This window comes from Phascolarctos cinereus, unplaced genomic scaffold (assembly GCF_003287225.1).
Source record: "Phascolarctos cinereus isolate Bilbo 61053 unplaced genomic scaffold, phaCin_HiC Scaffold_1;HRSCAF=81, whole genome shotgun sequence".
Classification (NCBI taxonomy): Eukaryota; Metazoa; Chordata; class Mammalia; order Diprotodontia; family Phascolarctidae; genus Phascolarctos; species Phascolarctos cinereus.
In genome coordinates, this window is record NW_027555514.1 from 54,393,950 (window position 1) to 54,415,290 (window position 21,341).

The 21,341-nt window shown below is 39.9% G+C and overlaps 2 protein-coding genes across 3 annotated transcripts in view; both read right to left on the minus strand.

The window, feature by feature from the left end:
• The window catches only part of RSU1 (Ras suppressor protein 1), a 229,495-nt gene extending 227,569 nt beyond the window's left edge, over window positions 1–1,926 (minus strand). Inside the window, exons 1-2 of one of the 2 annotated variants that reach the window (XM_078151921.1) lie at window positions 1,767–1,926; window positions 1,459–1,570 (exon numbers count right to left, since the gene is read on the minus strand). In XM_078151921.1, coding sequence (XP_078008047.1) covers window positions 1,459–1,567 — 109 coding nt within the window. In that variant the 5' untranslated portion in view covers window positions 1,568–1,570; window positions 1,767–1,926. The remainder of the gene's footprint in view (window positions 1–1,458; window positions 1,571–1,766) is intronic. The other variant, XM_020966872.2, reaches the window with a different exon arrangement.
• Window positions 1,927–11,285: 9,359 nt separating this feature from the next.
• Window positions 11,286–21,341, minus strand: part of CUBN (cubilin) — a 324,592-nt gene continuing 314,536 nt past the window's right edge. Inside the window, 4 exon segments of the mRNA XM_020966874.2 lie at window positions 11,286–11,788; window positions 15,033–15,268; window positions 16,461–16,626; window positions 20,823–21,004. Coding sequence (XP_020822533.1) covers window positions 11,678–11,788; window positions 15,033–15,268; window positions 16,461–16,626; window positions 20,823–21,004 — 695 coding nt within the window. The 3' untranslated portion in view covers window positions 11,286–11,677.

Sequence of the window (21,341 nt, forward strand, 5' to 3'; positions counted from 1 at the left end):
ACAAATGTGGACAACCTGCGGACCTACAAAAAACTAGGATTGGGAATTACAGCATCACATTTTCAAAACCCTTAGAATTAAGTTTTTATTTGGGGAACTCTAGTTTTTAATCACTGAGGGGACACTAATCTTAAATCAAGAATTCTTAACCTCATTTTGTGACACCCTTCGGCAGTCTGGCGAAACCTATGCAATCCTCGGAATAATGTTTTTAAATGCACAAAACAGGATTACCAAAGAAATCAATTATATTGAAATGAAGTTATCTGTGTACGTGTACATGTTCCTATGTATATACATATACCTGTCTGTGGGTATATATGTGCTATATTATATAAGATGTGTATGCACATGTATGGGCAGCTAGGCGGCCCAATGGATAGAGTACTGGGCCTGGGGTCAGAAAAACCTGAGTTCAAATATGACTTCAGACATTTACTAGCCGTGTGACCCTGGGCAAGTCTCTTAACCCTTGCCTCAGTTTCCTCATCTGTAAAATAAGCTGGAGAAGGAAATGGCAAACCACTCTACTATCTTTGCCAAGAAAATCCCAAATGGGGTCACAAGGAGTCAGACACAATTGAAACTACTGAACAACAACAAATATGTGTAAGTATATATAAGAAGTTCATAGACCCCAGGTTAAGGACCCTTGTTTTTAATTCCCTCCAATGGAAGGGGATTCAAGTTTTTGGGTTTGGTTTTTTTTTTTTTGCCATGGTGGCTCATTTTAATATTCACAAAAAGATATTTTTATAAAACATAACTTCACGTATCATGTTATATTTTGAGCTGGAGAAGATATCAGAGATGATCCCGTTAACCTTAATGAAGCTAAATGATTTGATAAGGGTCTAGTGTAATTAACAGCACATATTTTACATTGTGTTTTATCTTGTGTATGAGGTAAAATCCTGTCAAAAACGAAAATTAGAGAAAACTATATTGATTCCTTCCAAATCAAGAAAAAAAAATACCAACTGGTTTGTAAGTAATGTCAAATTTTCAATAGTCTACTAACTATATCATGACACTTCTCAGTGGCATGGCAAATATTCATGAATCGGAGCGGAACAGTGGAAAAACAGCGGCCCTGGTGTCGAGTCCTAGATTCAAATTTCATCTGGGATGCTCTTGGTCAAGTCCCTTAAGCCCGCTGGGCTTCAGTTTCCCCACCTGTAAAATGAGGGAGTTAGCGGATAGGTTGGCTTCAGTGGCCCCTTGCAGCCCTGGATCTCTTATTTAACACCCGCCGGCACGGATCCAAAGAGAACCCGCGTTCAAAGTTTGAGAAAGTGAGCGGACGGAAGGACCGGGACGGAGGAGCCAAGCCAGAAGCAAGCGGAGCTCAGCCAGGACGGACGCCGGCCAGACAGAGAGTCGCCCCCCGCCGGCCCGGTCGTGCCCGCCCCCGCCCCGCTCCGGACGGGGGGGGAGGGGGGCTCGGAAGCTACTCACACAAGCCGTGGACGTCCAGCATGTTGGAGATGCCGCGGTCACACATGTCCACCTCGGGCTGGTTCTTCTCCCGGCTCTCCTCCACCAGCTTCTTCAGAGACTTGGACATGGTCTGCGCGGGGGACACAAACAAGACGCGGGGCACGCGTGGGCCGGGGGTCCCGCCGCCCCCTGCGTCCCCTCCCGCGCCCGTCCCCGACGGCGGACAGGACCAGACCCTTCCCCGCCCCCGCGCCCCGTCCCCAGGTCGGAGGCCCGGCAGGCGGGCGCCCCCGCCCCGCCCCGCCCCCACTGTCACCCGCACTCACTGCGGACGGCGGGAGCGTCGGGGTACCCGCACAGATCAGCCGGGAGCCCGGAGGAGTAAACACGCCCTGTCCCGGACCCCAGCGCAGGCGCACACCGCGCCGCTCTCAGCTCCCGCCCCTCCCGCACGAGAGAAGCCCAGGACTCTTCCCAATTTAGGAGAATTGCTCCGAGGCCCGGGGCCCCCGGGGCGAGGCTCCGCCCCATCTCGGAATGTGGCGCTCCGGGCGGGCCAATCACCTCGGTGGACCTGTCCTCAGACTCCGCCCCGCTCCGCTCTCCGCCCCGCCCTCAGGAGGTCGCTCTTACGGTGCTGATTGGTTAAACCGAAGGCGCGTGCGTACGAGCGCTTGCGCATGTCCAGTTTTGTTGGCCACCGGTGTCATTTGATTAGGGGTAGCGGAGGCTTTGGAGGAATCCGGAAACTCTGAGGAAGTCAGAGAAGCTGCCCCCGCACTTGGCAGAGCCTGTGGGTCCTATCCTCCAGGGTTTTGAGAAGCATTTCTCTTATTTCCAGTGCTTTCCCCTTTGTTTCTTATTTATCCTGTATACAGCTGGCTTTGTATACAGTTGTTTGTACGTTTGGATAGTAAGCTCCTTGAGGGCAGGGATTGTCTGTTGCCTCTTTTTGTATCCCTAGTGCCTAGCACTGTTCCTGGGACACAGGAGGCGGTTAATACATGTTAACTGGTTCTTAGATTTGACCTGTACGTAGCTTTTGTATATATTAGTTTGCATATCTCCACCCCCCCCCCCGGTTAGATTGCAAGCTCCTTGAAGGCGGGGACTGTCTTTTGCAACTTTTTTTTGTATCCCCTAGTGCTTAGCATGCAGTGCCTGGCATAAATGTTGATTGGTTGGATCCTATGAACTATCCCAGCAAAGTGTCTGGAGGCACCCATGCTCATTGGCCCTGAGGAGGTTGTGGCTCCTGACCTTGCCTTACTTCTCCTTGCCTTAGAACCTTGCCTCGCCTTGAAGTTTTCCTGTCCTGGACCCCTTGGGCAGTGTGCCTAGTGCAGAACTGCAGGCGTTTAATAAATGCTTGTTCTTGTGGCTTGACTGAAACCTTTGGTCCCCTTATCAGAATATTGCTTTTAAATACACCAAATACAATATGTAGGATTTGAAAGGAAACCAATTAGGTTGAAATTGTTGTCAAAAGAACTTAAAGTTGAGACTCTAGGTTAACAACCCCTGCCTTTTAATTATTTTTTTTACAATGCCATTTCAGCTATTTTCTCAGACAGCAATTTCATCATGAGGTTGATTAATTATATTTATCTGGGAAAAAAAAAAACTTGCGGGACCGCAGGGAAAGGGCAGAAGAGCCAGGATCCTAGGTAGTGGTGCTCTAGATGAAAATCTTAGAATTTGGGATCAAGCCAATAACTCTTGTTTTAAAGATACCTGCACAACAGCAAGTTTGTTTGTTTGTTTTAACAAATCTAATTGTAATATTAGTGCACCTGATGCATTCTATATCTTCAAAAATTGGAAGTAACCTGGGGGAACAATTGATGATCCCACACCTTTGAAGACTTCTGAGTAGGTCAAACCTCAAATTATGTCTTAAACCAGTAATTCTTAACCCTGAGTCTGTTAACTTTTTAAGGAACTATTTTGATAACGATTTTAGTATAGTTTTCTTGGTAATCCTATCTAGTTTGTGCAGATAAAAACACTATTCATAAAAGGTATTTATAGGCTCCACCAGACTGCCATGAGAGTGCATAATGAAAAAAAATTTAACCACAGTTTTAAGAAAAACTGAAACTGGATATTGAGGTTTGTGAAATTGTGAAATTGGTGAATGTGTGTGGCAGCCTAAGCTTCTCTCAAAACTTTTATATAATGCCCTCTCTCATCAGGCTGCCAACTGTCTCTTCCACTCAGTTACTCCTCCCACCCAAAGAACTATTCTCAGCTCCTTCATTCACAGGGAAATAAAAGTAATCATTTAAAACTTATATTCATTCTAGAGTGTTTAGAAATATTTTGTATGTAGTATATTTCATGGGCATTCCCAGAAATCATACAGGTAGGTATTCCATATGAAACACAACTAGTCAACTTATGGAGGCAATTAGTACCATAGTACCATAAAGCATGTGAAAAAGCAAGCCCAGTAATTATTGGTCAAAAAAGAAAACTAAAGTATATATTAGTAAAACTTGCTGAGCAGCTAGGTGACATAGTAGATAGAGCTTGGGCCATGGAGTCAGAAAGACCTGAGTTGTGTCTGTCCTCAGACACTAGCTTTATGGAAAGTCACTTGACCTTTGTGCCTCAGTTTCCTTATCTGTAAGATGGGGATAATAAAAGTTCCTATCTCCCAGAGTAGTTGTAAGAATCAAACAATATTTATAAAGCTCCTGACACATAGTAGGTGTTACAAAATTATTTACTATTATACACATACCCCATCTATTCCTGTTGACTCAGCCATTGGTCTAACAACTTTTCCAATTGGGGAACAGTTAAAGATAAATGTGTTCACATAAATGTGTGCATCTACTGTGTTCAGCCACATTTTTTAAGCCACATATGACCAAGTGATAAATTTGACAAGAAGATAGATTTAATACCCACTTGGGGTTGAGACCCATATATTAAGAAACACTGAAGGGGCTGTAAGTGGAAAAAGTTTAAGAAGCCCTGAATTCTAATCCACCCACCTAATTTTATAGACAGGAAACTGAAGTCCCATAAGGTGCTATGAATGTACCAATTAAATTTCTTGTTAATTTATTGCCCAAGGGGACACAGTGTAAAGAGTGGGATTTAAACTGTGCTCTCCTGACTTAAAAGGCCATGTCATAGGCATCTGTGTGCTAACCACTGTACTGCACGGCCTCCTCTCTGTAGCATGCATCCTACCTAGGAAAACAGTGTCAAGCAGTGGAAATAGCCTGGAGATTGCAGTCACCTGCCTTGACCGTAGACAAAGTAGCCTCTCTAAGCCATGATTCCTTCACATGTAAAACAAGCAGATTAAACTATATTCTCTCTCAGATCCTTTCTAGGTTTAGCCAACTCGAGTAAGACATGTAGGCTTCACTGTCTCAGTCCTAAATTCAGGGACTTTAGACAAGTCATCTAACTTCCCAGTGCTTCAGTCTATGACAGTCCTCTGCCATTAGGGAGTCACTCCTGGGAGGACCTAGGGTTCCTTCATTGACTCTTGCTTTCTGCAGCTGGGCTCACACTGCCACATGGGTGTGGATGTCAGTATCTTAAGCCTTTGTCTGGGTAGGCAATTTATGTGTAAGGAATGGCCTGTGGGTCAGTCAGAGATGTGTGAGAAAACAACTCATTAATAAGTTGGAGTACTGAGAATAACATGTAAAACAATGGGAGTCATTTCGAGGCAAAGCTTTATTGCAAGCAATGGGGAAGAGGAGGAAGAGAAGGCAGAAGAGGAAGCCCCAACATACAACTCAGACATACACATTGACAAAGAATGTAACTCACATAAAGGTGGCACTAAACTGCGGAGCAGAGAGATGTGGGTCCATTAAGCAGGAAGGGCATGCTCCAATTTGCCCTTCTGAGAGTAGAATTCTTATACTCTGATTTGGGGTGCTCCCCTCCTCTCCCGCAGCTGGCTGATTTCCTTCTCAGGAGTAAGGGGAAAATGTGTTGAGGTTTTGTTATCAGAGAGTAAAATGAGCTGATGGCAAACAAAATATTATTTGGGGGACACAGCTATATTAACCTTCAAAAAATGCTATTTTCAGTATTTTTCCATGAGTATGTTCTATAAGCTTATGTTTAGCCTCACCTTAAAGGGAGAACATTAGACCTAATCTTATAACAATGGTTCACATGCATAGATTCTATCAGCTACTGCCTCCCTTATGGGGAGACTGTCATGTGGTCTCAAGACCAATAGACTTAATCTTATAACAATCTATAAAATAATAAGGTTGAATTAATGATGTATAAAGTTCCTTTCTGATCTAAATTTGTGATCCTATGATATGTGTGCAGTGCTTGCAAAATAGTCATAATTCTCAGACTAGGCTTTGGCTGCACAACAGAAGTCATGTAAGTAGTAATAGTTGTAACCCAGGGCCCCTACTTTCTTCTCTGGACTTGAACTGACTGGATCCAATATTTGAGGCAATGCCTCAAAATGATTTTTTTCCCACTTTTCTCCTACCCAGAGTCAGTTACCTATGGGCAATCTCAGAGTATATTTTATTTATAAATTTCCTCTGGTATGGATAAAAGGGTTCAAAAATCCCATACAAGCACTTGTGGTAAAAATGCATACCAGATACAGGGCAATTTTTATTTCACCCTATGAAAAATGCAGTAATGTGTAGCTTTCAGTCAGTAGCCCATAAATGATTATAATTGTCTTCCCTCTCCCGGACTTATAGCACCACCTTGTGGTTTGAATTACCCTTGAAGGGAAATATACACCTGAGGTTAGAGAAGAAACTGAGTCTGCTTCTATCCAGGAATCACCACCCCCTTCTCCATCCAGGTAACTGGGACTCTGGACCTCCCACTATTTGTCCATAGTGTTCCCATCTCTGTGGCTGTCATGTCTTTGGCTAGGAGGTTGGGTCACTGCTTCCCCCGTGCTTTTGGTATATTGTTTTATCACTTACTTTTACATAATTATTAATTGTTCCTATGCTTTGTTCTTTGATACCATTCATTACTTATGATTTCATTAAGTCTCCATTTGTCCCTGGATTGATTGGCATTTTTATTGCATGGTGATCTGAAAAGGATGTGTTTAACATTTCTGCCTTTTAACATTTATTTATAATATATCTCTGTGCCTTAATACATGGCCAGTTTTTAAAAGCTCCATGTGGTGTTAAGAAATACAAATTTTCTTTAGTAGTTCTATTTAGAAGTAGCTCTGGTTTCTCCACCAATTTATTCATTTCTGCATTTTCCCTTTTGTTGAGCTTTCTATTAGATTTGTCCAAAACTAAGAGAAGGACATCAAAGTCTCTTGGCCATTACTGGATTACTATCTTCTTGTAATTCACTTAATTTTTCCTTTATGAATTTATATGCTAAGGTATTTGGAGAATATAACTTTAATGGTGATATCAGTTTGTTGTTTATGGTTCCTTTCAGCATAATATAGTTTCTCCTCTTTATCTCATTTTATGCATGAATTTTTGTTTTTACTTTGATTGAAACTCCTGAATTTTTTGACTCACTTGATGCACAGTGAATTTTGTTCCAGCCCCTTGTATTTATTCTGTGTATGTGTTTATTTTTTAGGTGTGTTTCTTGTAAGCAACAGATTGTGAGGTTTTATTTTCTTATCCGATCTGTCGCTCTGTTTCCTTTTATTGGACTTTTTTTAATCCATTCACATTTAAAATTATGAGAGTTGAGTTTCTATTTTCCTCATTTTGTCTCTAATTTCTTTTTTTTTTTTTGGATTAGGATTTTTAGGATTTTCTGTTTATCTTCCTCTTTATACACAGTACTTTGTCTCTTTAGTTATTTTTTTATTAGTCTACTTTAAGGAAACCCTATTTCCATAGTTCTCTTCCCCTCACTCTTTTTTTTTTTTTTAGTGAGACAGTTGAGGTTAAGTGACTTGCCCAGAGTCACACAGCTAGGAAGAATTATGTGTCTGAGGCCAAATTTGATCTCAGGTCCTCCTGACTGCAGGGCTGCTGCTCTATCCACTTCACCACCTAGTTGCCCTCTTCCCCTCATAGTTAATCCCTCCTCCCATTTGTCACCACTTTATATAGTTTTGGAGTTTTGCTTAACTTATTAACTCCTTTTTGTTTCCTCCTTTTACCTATTTATCTAATTCTTTTGCTCTTTTTTCTTTTTCAAGTAGTTTAAGTAAAATCTCCTTCCTCTCTTCTTCTTCAAATTGTTTTGTTAGTTTTTTTATTTACATACCTTTTTTCTAAAAGGATTTATTTCCCCCGTTCTCTTTATTAAATCTCTTCCCTTCGTATATATTTTAGATTTTTGGCCTTTGTTTCATGGTCCTTACTTTCGTCTCTGCGTTCCTCATGGAATTAAAGCTTCTAAGTTCCCTGTTTTGAGTTCTGCTTTCTAATTAGTTTCTATGTTACTATCTTTTAGATCTTGTCCCAAACCACATTTTTTTCAGTTGTGTCGTGTTCTTAGATGTATCAGCTCCTTTAGGAAATTGAGAGGCTGGAAGTATTGCCCAATGGCAGATGTTTTTCTAGTACTCCTGATTGTGTATTTCATTACTTTCACTTGACCTCCCCATGATCATTTCCTTGAAGACTCATCTCTGAGTCCATGGCCTTCCTCCTTTCTGGATGTCAGTTGCTCCTAAGAGCTAAATTCCCTGTCTCGTGTGCCAAGATGGCGCATCCAAGGAGGTGCAACACTGTTTTAGAGGTATTAATCTTACTGAGCACCAAATCGCTGCAGCTAATAGCCATCACAAGGTTGGTTGTCATCTTCAGTAGAACCTCTTCCCAGCACTAAATCAAGATTTCCCATTTTCTTTCCCCATTTCAGCCCCTCCTTTTTGCCACTTCACCCATTCTCCAGTAGAACCTCTTCTTCCTAAGAGACACAGGACTTAACTTTCCCTTCATTTTTTACAATTAACTTGATTAGGACATATCATATGTTCACTATCTATTTTCTTCATCCCCTCTCCCATTTTATATTCTCTCACATTCTGCAATTTATTCCCACAAAAAAAAATTGATTCATGTGCTATGAGATTTAATCCATGAGGTTTCAGACCTGTCCCTCTACCATTGGTTCTACTACCCTTGTGGTCTTATGCCCTTTTAGAAAAAAATCTCTTAGTGATTTCCCTTTTGTTATTTGTTGCTATTGTTGCTGCTGCTGCTGTTGTTTTTAACTCCATAGGTGTCTCTCCAGCGCCCAAGAAAAATGTAGAGGAAATCCTTTGGTGGGCCGCACGTTGGGCATGTCTGTTTTGGACCATTCTGCTGTGGTTCCATGCTCTCGTGGGAATCCACAGGGTTCTCTGGCTCATCAAGTGTTTATTTATCTTACTTTGTCTTGCCTTATTTATTCAGAAATGTTTGGACCCATTTAGATCTCCTCTAGATTATCTTCCCTTTGTTATGAACATCTTCCCTGTTGAGCTATCTACTTATGCTCACAGTAACTGAGTTTTCTTCTGCTAAGATCTTTGGTAATTTCAGGCAGCTAATCCACAATCCCTAACTCAGTAACAAACCATATAAAGAGTGGAATAAAAAAAGGGAGATATATACTCATCTAGGGTCTTCATCAGTGTTGTTGAGCAATATCTTCTGCAGAATTCAAATGAAAGAGGACTTTTTATTAATATTGAAGTTATATTTACAGATGAGATTGTACTTATTACACATAGTTAAGCTCCAGAACATTGTAAAGTTTTCTCAATTAAATTCACAATCATTTCAAAAAGATCAGTCTAACTATTCACACTGGGGAAAGGGGAAGGAAGAAAAAAAATGCATATTGTCCAAGAACAAGCACCTGGGTCCAGAAGTGAATAGGAAGAAAAGTTCTGGCTGGGTTACATTTGGGAAAATGTGCAATACTTTCAATGAGCCCATGTTTCTTGCTTCTAGAAAAACTCATCTCTTTAAAACCAGTAGCTCCCCAAAGTTGCTATTAGGATGTGAATCATGGAACACCACAATCTTACAAGATTCAGAATTGCAAGTGACAACAAGATCAATGAAAACATACATTGTGGGTACAAGCATGCTGCAGCATCTTACCAACAGTGACTTTCCCTTCTGGAGAAGGTGTCACCAAAGTCGTATGTGACCAGAAAAGAAGGTGGGCCAGTGATGTAATGATAATGAAGTCACTGGCGTCAGTTGGATGTCAATCCCTTTTCTTTCAGGGGTGTTGGACCCCTGCCTCCCCCACCACATAAACACTGGTGGTCTGCCCTGGTTCCCAACTGGCTGCTACTGCTGGAGTACTGGGGATATGCTCTGCCCCAAACAAAGCAAGTGCCTCCATTGTTGGAGTGAATGTCCCCATTGATGAGCTCAGAGACCCAGCAAAGTATGCGTACTTATGTGTCTACATAGTGACTTAGCAAATTTTTAGTGAGCTTTAAAAAGTTAATGCAGACCCCAGCTTCTGGGATAAGAACTCACTGACAAAAACTGCTGGGAAAACTGGAAAAGAGTATGGCAGAAACGAGGCCTAGACCAAACTCTCACACCATATACCAAAACAAAGTCAAAATGGGTTCATGACTTAGATATAAAGGCTGATACTGTAAGCAAACCGGGAGAGCAAGGAATAGTTTACCTATCAGATTTATGGAGAACAGAAGAATTCATGACCAAACAGGAGATAGAGAACTTTATGAAATGCAAAATGGATAACTTTGAGTACATTAAATTGAAAAGTTTTTGCACAAACAAAACCAATGCAACCAAGATTAGAAGGGAAGTAGAAAAGTGGGAAAGAATTTTTATAACCAGTGTCTCTGATAAGGGCCTCATTTCTAAAGTTATGTATAGAGACCTAAGTCAAATTTATAAGAACACAAAAGATCAAAGGATATGAGTAGGCAGTTTCAGATGAAGAAATTAAAGCCATCTATATTCATATAAAAAATGCTCTAAATCACTATTGATTAGAGAAATGCAAATCAAAACAACTCTGAGGTACCATATCACACCTATCAGAATGGCCAACATGACAAAACAGGAAAATGATAATGTTGGAGAAGATGTGGGAAAATTGGAACACGGATGCATTGTTGGTGGAGTTGTGAAATGATCCAACCATTTTTGGAGAACAATTTGGAACTATGCCCAAAGGACTATAAAAAGGCTCATACCCTTTGACCCAGCAATAGCACTTATAGGGCTATATCCCAAAGAGATCATACAAATGGGAAAAGGACCCACATGTACAAAAATATTTATAGCAGCTCTCTTTGTGGTGGCAAAGAATTGGAAATTGAGGGGATGCCCATCAATTGGGGAATGGCTGAGCAAGTTGTGGTATATGAATGCAATGGAATACTATTGTGCTATAAGAAATGATGAGCTGGCAGACTTCAGAAAAACCTGGAAAGACTTGCATGGACTGATGATGAGTGAAGTGAGCAGAACCAGGAGAACATTGTACACAGTAACACTGTGCGACGACTAACATTGATAGACTTAGCTTTTCTCAGCAATGCAAAGATCTAAGACATCCCAAAGGTCTCATGATGGAAAATACTCTCCACATCCAAAGAAAGAACTATGGAGTTTGAATGCAGATCAAAGTATATTATTTGCTATTTTTTTTCTTCTGTTGAGTTTTGTTTCCTCTTTCTGGTGGTTCCTTCTATTGGTTCTAATTTTTCCTTACAAAATGACTAATGTGAAAATATATTTAATAGGAATGTATATGTATAGCCTATATCAGATTGTACACTGTCTTGAGGAGGGTGGTGGGGAGGAAGGGGGATAAAAATTTAAAAGTCAAAAGCTTATGGAAGTGATTGTTGATAAATCAGAATAAATAAAAAGAAAGAAAAAAGTTAATACAGCACAATTGTTAAAATCCTGTTATGTTTATTTTCTCATGATTAACATTTATAATGCAAAACCCATTTCTAGTCAATCTTTCAGTTTTAGATTTGCAAAACAATTTTGACATGCCTTCTAAGTAAACATTTAAGAACCATTTTAATTTTAATTTATGAAACAGAATTTAAAATGCAGCATATCTAAAACTCCAGGAGATTCACTTCATATTTGATGGTTGTAAATATTTTTTCATGGGGGAAAAGATAAAAGTACAAGCTGCTCCCAACAACAGAGCTAGACAATAAATAATGTTCAGCTCTCATTTATTATGGTGGCAGCATTCTGTCAAACACTTTATGAACTGATTATCTCTTCGGTAGAACCAAAGTGCCAGCTCATAAGAGTGCATTGAACATCTAAATACTGCTCCAGGTTAATCGGAATGCTGATGGAGAAACTGCATACTCAGCATGAAATCTGATAAAGACACGATGAGTGGAAGCCACAAATGGAGCTATGTTTGTATCCTAGGATTTAAAACAGAAAGAAAGAAGTTAGGTTTTCACACATTTAAGCATATTCCTAGAGATGATCACATAAGTAAAAACACTACATGGGTAGATGTTCTTAAATGTTCATTAATCCTTCCTACTGTGGTATGGACAATAAGCTGAATAGAAGAGTTCAGAAAAGGGAAAGATTGCACTGGGCTAAAGTGGCTTGGGAAGGAAAACCTTATAATGTTAAAACTGGAAAACAAGAGATTCTCTTTCCTCATTCCTTAAATTTGAAAGTAAGAAAACTAAGACCCAGGGATATAGAGTAACTTGTCAAAGGTCATACAAGGAATCATTGATAAGTAATACTCTTGGCTTCTAGTCTAGTCCCTTTACACTGCCTCTACTTTTTTGGGGGGTGAAGCAGAGGAGGCAATCAGGGTCAAGTGACTTGCCTAGGGTCACACAGCTAGTAAGTGTCTGAGGATGGATTTGAATTCAGGTCTTCCTGATTCCAGGGTTGGTACTCAATTCACTGTGCCACTTAGTCGTCCCTATGCCTCTACTTTTAAAGGTAGGACAGTATAGTAGAAAGAGCAATGAATCATTTTTTTCCCAGTTAAATCTTCTTTATTGTATTAATATTATCAATACAGTATTATATGGCTTATATGATCTTTATTGCATTACATCCATTATTGATCACTGGGCATAATAATCTGACAATTCCTTAGCTTTAATTTGATCCACTTTTTTCCTAAATTCTTTACTTTTTGTGCCTTTCTTTTTTAGCTGTCCAAATTCTAAAGCTATTGGTGATGAAGTATTTGCTGAATAGTAATTCAACTTAATTTATATTGCAAGAAAAAATTATAATTCTTCATTCAATGACCGTGTTCCATGGAAGTATCTTCCATTTCAGTCTTGCAGTCTTCATATAAGAAAATATTAAAATTTAAACACCAAATGAATGAATCATAAGATTTTAGAGATAAATGGAAGGGCACCTTAGAACACAGTTACTGCAGCCTCCTCCTTTTACAGAGGAGAAATCAGCTCAAAAGGATTAAGTGACTTGGCTAGGGTCAGTGGCAGAGTATGAATTATAATTCCTCTCTGTCTCACAGGGCTGTTGTGAAGAAGAAACACTAAGATAATATATGTGATAGCATACTGGAAATGATGAACTGCCACACCAATATAAAACTGGGAGGTTTCTGGTCCAGATCTATGATTTCATCAGCACAGGGAACTCTCGGTGCAGAAACTCCTCCTTTAACAGAGACCAATAAACCCACTTCTTAGCATCCAAATGTGAGTTATTATTATTCTGTGTAATAATGTAAATAGTAATATTGTAAAATCAGTATATGGTAAGCTGGAATCCATATTAATACACAGTTGGAATCCTGACATCTAGAAAACCAGGGTATAATAGTTTGTCACAGTCTACAAAAGTTGCCTGTGGCATTGACAAGTTAAAGGATTTACCCGTGGTCACACAGCTGGTTAGCTGTTGTCCTTCGTGCTCAAAGAGGACCAAAATAATACTACTATGTCAGGGTCAAGGTACAGTGTGTCTGACTGTGGCTGACCAGACCGATACAAGCTCAGAAGGCTCTACCACAGGTTGGGCACATGGATCCATATAAACATTAGGAGCAGAGAAGTCTCTAAATTTGCACAGTATGACCTCCACGGTCACACTTCTAGTATGTATCAGAAGTAGGATATGAAGACTCCAAGGTATCTACTGTATCCATTATGCCATCCTGCCTCTCAAGGGAATGTTATTTATTTAGCAGTATACATTTTATATGGTTACATTTTTTTTTCTTTTTTAAATAGTTACACATCAAAACCCATTTCATGAAATCATCTCCTACACCTTATGCACAGCATTGCCCTTATCAGAACTTTTCTGGGAGGGGTAGATGTGGGGCTGATGGGTCTGGGCCTATTGTTTTATCAGTGTAAGAAACTCCTGGAGGTCACAATCCCTCCACAGGTGCAGACTGGCATGTCATCTATTACTGAAAGTCTTAAAGAGCTGTCTGCACAAGTTGAGTGATCCACCTGCGATCTCATGGCTAGTGATGTTAGAGGTAAGTCTTGAACCATGGATTGCCTTGCTCTAGGGCCATTTTTAGCCACTGTTCCACATTACAGTTTTTTGCATTATGTAATGCATCCTGAGTTGCTTCTTTGGCCGTAACATAAAGGGACAATGCTATATGCGTAGCTTGGTTTATCTAGACAGTAGAGTTCCAACTGTTTTTCCATAAGGATGCAGTTACACAGACTGCTTTCTTTTACACCATTGTTATTTCTGACAATAACAACTCACTCAGACCTCTGAGTTTTCAAAGTATTTTCCTTAAAACTCTGTGAGGTAAAATAGTTTTGAGTATTATTCTCTCCATTTTACAGGTGAGGAAACCGAGACCCTGAGAAGTTAAGAGACACAACTAAGACATTATCTGAGTTAGGCCTTGAACATAGACCTCTTGAGTCCACGTCTGGCAATATTCCCATTGCACTCCACTGCCTCTCCCACATCATTCAGAACAATCCTCCCAACAGACTTTTCCCAGTACTTCATAAGGAGTGCCAGCTACAACTCAGCAAGGACTCCTTGTGTTTCTTTTAACCATTGTACTCAGCATCAGTTTAGTTTTTTCTGTGTTTCTTGTCTCAATATTCCTATGGTTTTAAGCAAGTACAGTGGGTGGAGCCATGGTTCTATGGCCTTCTTACTGGGCTACTTCATCCCAGATGCTGTGCAAATGAAAACATATTTTAATGTTGTTAAGCCCTCTAGATGGTGCTCATTCCTCCAAAATGGAAAGAAAAATTTAACTATACCTTACCAAAAAAGGGACTCATTTTGCTACTTTGCTTTCTTAGCACATTAAGTCACCCACATTTTGTATAACATTTTTAAATAAATAGTTTGTGATGCAGAGTGAAGTGGGTAGAACTAGGAGAATATTATATGATGACAACAAAATTCTAAAGAAAAGTAACTTTGAAAGAATGTAGAATTCTGACCATTTGCAATGATAAAACTATGAGCCCAAAGGACTACAGGTTCAAGACACAGAAAGCAACTTACATTTTTAGATGTGGCCAATGTGGGAATCTTGCTTTTTGGACTATACATATCTTTTTTCTTTTAAAAAACTGTTTAGTTGGGGAGGGAAGCAGTGAGAGAGATAGTAAAATGCTTGTAAAATAAGTAAATAGTTTGGCTCTCAGAGATCGTTCCACTCACCGCTCCACAGTATGGTCCAGATGATGGAGAGCTAGCATCGGGTCCGTCATAAAGAATCAGATAGTTTTGGATGCAATCTCCTGGATCATCAATGCTGATAAAATAAAAGCTGACTGTAAGGGTTCTCCCGGCAGGGGCAGCAATAGTCCACTCACAGTGAGTGTTGTTCTCATAGGAACCAGGGTAGCCAGGACTAGTAACAGAGCCAGCCTCCCCATAGAGAGTTCCACCACAGCCTGAAAGAAAAGTTGAGAAGAGGTTAGTCAGATTTCAACACAGTCACATTGATCAGAATAAAAGTCTGTGTGAATTATATGAAATTATAAAAAGACTTTTCTTCTACAGGTCACCGGAAGATCTCTCGTAACAGTGATGGAGAAGGCCTTCAGCTTCGTGTCTGTAAGCGAAGCTGGCTCTGAGTTACTTTCTTCCAGGCCTGTTCCCCTCAAATAAGAAGTTTAAAATAAAAGGAAGGGAAAAGTGAGAAGAAAAGCAAGAAAGATTAGGAACAATTCCACAACATATGTTTCTAGCTGTATAGATCTATTTGTATATAGTGGTATGAAGGCAGCTGATGGGGATGAAAGAGAAACAACAGAGACATTAGGGGATGAGAAGGAAGACTGAAAATAAAGATTAGGAGTTACTACCACTCTAAAAAGTCATCATCTGCTGACCTTCACACAACAATACTAGGACTGGCAAATTTCAAACCAAAACTCTAAAAGTTATCGATATTTATTAAATTATTTTTTAAAACCATATTTATTTATGAAATAACCATGATGTACTATCTATAATACAGGGATTGTTTAGGAAGGATTTCTACCCTCCATCAGCATCTATGACATATGATGTGGCATCTTCTATTAAATGAAATATCTGTTTCCTATGAAATTTTCTAATGTCTGGAATGAAGAGGTAATTCCTTCTCCTTTCGTAGTCTGGCTATAATAGTGATAACCTAACACTATTTCACTCTTTAATGTTATATAAAAACAGAATAAACAATTCTTAACAAAGTTTTTCCTATCCCTGGGATTTGACAATGCACTTAATGATAAATAATGACCCATTACTGTACATTTTTGAGTCTCTAACTCATTTCAGGAGAAGGAATTATCATTGTGAAGCATCCCTGCATATGCATAATATTAGACATGTTTTAATAACTAGAATTTTTTCTAAAAATATGCATTTTATCCTGAGAGTTGATCAAAACTGATAAAAATGAAAAGTGATAAAAGAAAATTCAAGCAGAAGTTTCTAGACTTTCACTGTGAACCTGTCTGCTTTCCTCAGGTATACAAATAACTGGAGAACATATTATTCCATCTCTGTCTTTTGCTTTTCCCAGTACATATTCCAAGATTTTCTGACTTACTTTATCACTGGAAGAGCAAGAATAGCCTGTAGCTAAAGGCTTACCGAATGGGGATGACGTCCACAGAATTTCATATCCGTGACCTGAGTGTATGGCGTCACTCTTGAATCTTAGATACAGGAGGTGGTTTTTAGAGAAGATGGGATTAGGAAGCTGAGTGCCACAGTACTTGCCAAGCAATGGGGAACTTCCATCACTACCATTTCTTACCTGTAAAAAAGGCAAAGTCATTAATCAATCACATTTTACCTCCTGCCTCTATCACGCTAGTAGAGTCAACTAGAGCTTGGAAGAGGCACATGCAGAGTTGCACTTTCCTATTTCTGCCAATCCCTTGAGCTGACTCAGTACTTAGGTGCTTTCAAGATGCCCTATTAAACCACATTCATCAAAATTCCAAGCCCAGGACTCTATCTACACTACTGTGATGACTTATATACTTTATATAAAGGGGCAGGGATTGGAAAAAAAAACCAAACAACCCTCAAATCACATATTAAAGTCCACATGCATTTAAAATGAGATCACATATGCAAAAAGCTTGGCAAACCTTAAAGGGCTCTAGGAATATTCTATCCTCAGACCAGCTCAGTGAATGGGGAGTCCAGTCTTGGAACCACCACATCTCACTCTTCCATCTCACTCTGTCAGATGACCTGCTCCACCTCCATACCATATATCCCTGGTATTCTCTCCACTTGTTACCTGGACCACATTGTGAGGTAGGTCTGATTATTATCCCCATTTTATAGATATGGAAAATGAGAAAAGGAAAGTGACTTGCCCACAGCCACATAGGAAGTAATGAAGACATAGGTCCAACATTCTCTTCTACTATACTATGTTCCTTCTCAGCATGAAGAATTTTTTTTTCAGAACCTCATAGTATTGAACATATACTAATCATGCAAATCAATCATAAAAAATAAGATGTATAACTGTACACAGTTGATGTTGCTTACATGTTGTAATCTAAGGGAGATGTTTAAGATCCCACGCATAAAAATTTTTCTACCCAGGTAGGAGGCACTACCCTATTTAGCAAAATGCCTACCACATAGTAAGCGTTTAATAAATGTTTGACATCTCATTGGCTGACAATAAGGTGTTGGTGATACGTCAAATCAACTTTCTTCTTGACAGGAAGGATGAGGTAGGCACTAGGCAAAAGAAGGGCACAGGAATATATTAAAGATGGAGAAAGAACACAGAAAACGAAAGTAAGGGATGCTTGTTTTAGAATTGAGACTAGGGCCTACCTGATCTCTAAGAATAAGAGTTAGAATTCTTAGAGTAAAACAGCAATGATAATAACACTAAACAGGTACCTATGATGACCAAGGCTCTGTTTTAGGCCTTGCAAGAGATCCACGGTTTAAAATTGTACATTATCTCTGCACTCAAAAAACTTATAGTCTAATTGTGGTTTCAAATCCCAGGACAGAAGACATAATAAATAATAATGCTATTACTATAATATCTCATGATAAGTACATTTGAGAGAGCTGGGATTCCTTTTCCTTGCCTATTAGTCAACAGTACCAGCATGGAATATCATGGAGTGGAAGAGGCAGAGTCAGGGCCATGGCTTCCACCTTCTCTAGCCTGCCCTCTTCTGAACTGAATCTAGATAATTACCATCTCCTTTGAATAGAGGCCCTATGCTATCTATGTTCAGCAAGTGTTAGCTTGGGATAAGTTTGAACTAGGGAACGTTGGAATAGAACCCTGACATAACACAAACTATTGTTTCTTCTTCTCCTAACCCCTAGGCCTTCACTCTACCCATTCTTCTTCCCTGAAAGGTCAGATTTCTAGGGCCAGAGTGAGGTACAGAAATATGAATTTGGGGAGTGAAAGGCGGTAAGAGCATCAACTGTCAGGGGTGGCACACCCTTCTTGGCTAGTCCTAAGCTTTCTCCTGCATTTCACCATCTGCCCTCAGGCCCCATGCATGGCTACAGTTCAGGAGCTTCAAGCAACTGGCCACATCCCTGGCTTGGACATACTCTCTGGGCCTGAAAAGCCTTTGGTGTTTTGGTTGTCTGTTTTTGTTTTGTTCTGTTTTGTTTGGTTTTTGACACCAGCAATTTCCGGGTGTTTTGCTCGTGGTGGGAGGATCTGCAAAAATCTCAAGATAATATCTTCTCTGGAGAGAAGGCAAATTGGAAAAAGCAGAATTTGGGGGACCTGCCTATGGCTCCTTTTTTATGACATGAATGGATCACCCGGCTTGCTTTGGGAGGCAAGGGATCTGAATTCAATTCCATTTATCAAGAAAAGTTCAGCAGACTTTTATTTGGGTGTTGTCATCAGTCTCTTTAAAGTCATAATGTGTCTATCCATTTACTTATTAAGAAATATGCACATGCTCAAAACCAGGTTTCACTTTAATAAAGGAAACAATAAAGTGTGCTCTGGGGCTGCTGCAGACTGAAAAAGTGAGCTGGGGCTGACTCTCCAGTGGTCAGATGAGGGCATATTCTCAGACCCTTGTTCTTTTATCCAATTTTTTGTTAGTAAATTTGTGATATTGAGGAAATCCCCAGATTTGAGCTCCGGCATGTTAACAGAGCAATGAAGAGACAAATAGACTGAATGGCCCCCTCTGGTGGCGGAAAGGAGACACAGCAGCACAAAACCAAGCAGGAGAACTCAGGTAGTTCCTGTTCATGTAGAGGATACCGGGGCAGCCTTGTCTTATATCTTGACCCATCAGCACCACATACAGTATCCATGAAACAGAGAAAGTCAAACTACTAAAATTTTAAAATGAGAAAATGTGAATTTTAAAGTATCAAACTTAATACAAAACACCCCACCCCTATATATTATTTTGAACTACGTGAATTGTTTCAACAAACACATAATGTTGAGTTCATTATATAGTTAGGGTTAGGAAAAGATAATTGTAAACGAATATAAATATTCTTTCAGGACTCTTAATGTCCTGGGTTTTTTTATAATGATACACAAAAATAGCCTTCTAGATCCATGAGTCAATTTCTTTACATGAGAGCACAGTAACTTAGGAAAACTGTTAGCAATTCAATTCAATTCAACGTGCATTTCTTAAAGCATCTACTATATGCCCAACATTGGTCTAGGAACTAGAGATATACAAACATGAAACTGTTCCTGCCTCTAGGAGCTTATATTCTACTAAGAAGAAGCAACCTGTATATAGATCAAAGATATACAAAATGTGTACTGAAAATACCAAATAAGTCCAGGGTGGGGGCAAAATACAACCATCAGAGAAATCAGGAAAGCTTCCTGTAAGAGGCAACATCCAAGTTGCGTAGGACTTCTGTGAGGCAAAGGTGAGAAGATGAGAGATCATGCTAGGCCTGAGGGACAGAATGTACAAGGGACTGGAAACAAGCAAGGGAAAGTGATAGGGAATAACACATCAGCCAGTTTAGATGGAATGTAGAATGTGTGAAGGGGAATTGTCATTCTTTTTTTTTTTTCCAGTTGTCTGACTCTTTGTGACTCCATTCGGGGTTTTCTTAGCAAAGATACTAGAGTGGTTTGCCATTTCCCTCTGTAGGTCTTTTTACAGATGAGGAAATTAAGGCAAACGAGGTTAAGTGACTTGCCCGGGGTCACACAGCTAGCACACGTGCGTGAGGTCAGATTTGAACTCACGAAGATGAGTCTTTCTGACTCTGGGCATGACACTCTACCCACTGTATCACCACCTGCCTTGTAAAGGGGAATGATGTGAAATAAACCTTTAAAAATAATTTGGAGCCAAAAAAATGCTTTAAATGCCAAACAGAGGAATTTATATTTGATTTTAGAGACAATTGGGAATCACCAAAGGTTCCTGAGCAGGGAATGTGACATGATTTGACTTTTACCTCAGGAATATCCATGTAGAAGCTGTGAGGAGGATGGATGAGGGTGGAAGACACTTGAAGTATGGAGACCAAAGAGGATACAGTGCAAGCTAGAGGTGGTAAGGGCTCAGACTAGTATGGCAGTACGAGTGGAGAGAAGGAGATGGCTAATACTGGCTGTCATTTACTAAGTATTTTAGGCAACTACCTCTCAGTAATATTACCGACTGAATGTAACATATTTTTCACAGGATCAAACTTAAGATGAGCCATGGACTCTCATGTAGAAAACTGCTGCTGCCCTGAGTGTGTTATAGTCAGTAGGCAACTTAAATTATTCTTTAGTGTAGTTCCCCAAAATGCATCTCCTTCTTCCATGCCAATGTCATCGGCTGCCTTGCTACTTTTGGACTTCCCAGTGATCTCACTTTTATGCATTATAAAGAATCTACTTGTGGTACTTGGGATGTGGGAGGCGGAAAGGTGAGATTTCAAATGATCATTCACTTTGAGATTAAGTTGTTACAGTTTTTAATTAGATTAAACTTGGTTGTTGATTACCTCCAGGAAGTCGTTGGTGCATTCCCTTGTGGACTCCACATTGAATGAGTGGAAGAAAAGTGTGATGGAGTGGTTTGATGGGGCTCGGAGAATGGTGGAGCAGTCCAGGTTATGGCTGTAGTTCTCTGGCCAGCCAGGGCTCTTCAGATAGCCAAATGCTTGGTTGTATTCTCTGTTGCAATCTTGGGGGGCGGAGCAGAAGGGGCATGAGAGAAGAAGAAGAAAAAACAACATTTGCAATGAACAGAAATCATCATGTCACTTTTTTCCCCTGTTTCATTCCTTAGATATTAACAGGCAGATATTTTCCTTAGGACATCTGAGGTTGTGACATCTATTTCTTCCACTTTCTTGGTTATATGTCCATTGAATCAGATGCCATTCAAGGTCTCACAAGATAACTAACTCCTTTTTGGAGAATTGCTTAGTTCTGATTAAAATGGACAATTTTTCTGGACTACAGCTTTTCTACAACGGAGCTCCAAAGTCTCAGGATTTGTTGTTGCTGTTGTTTGCTTT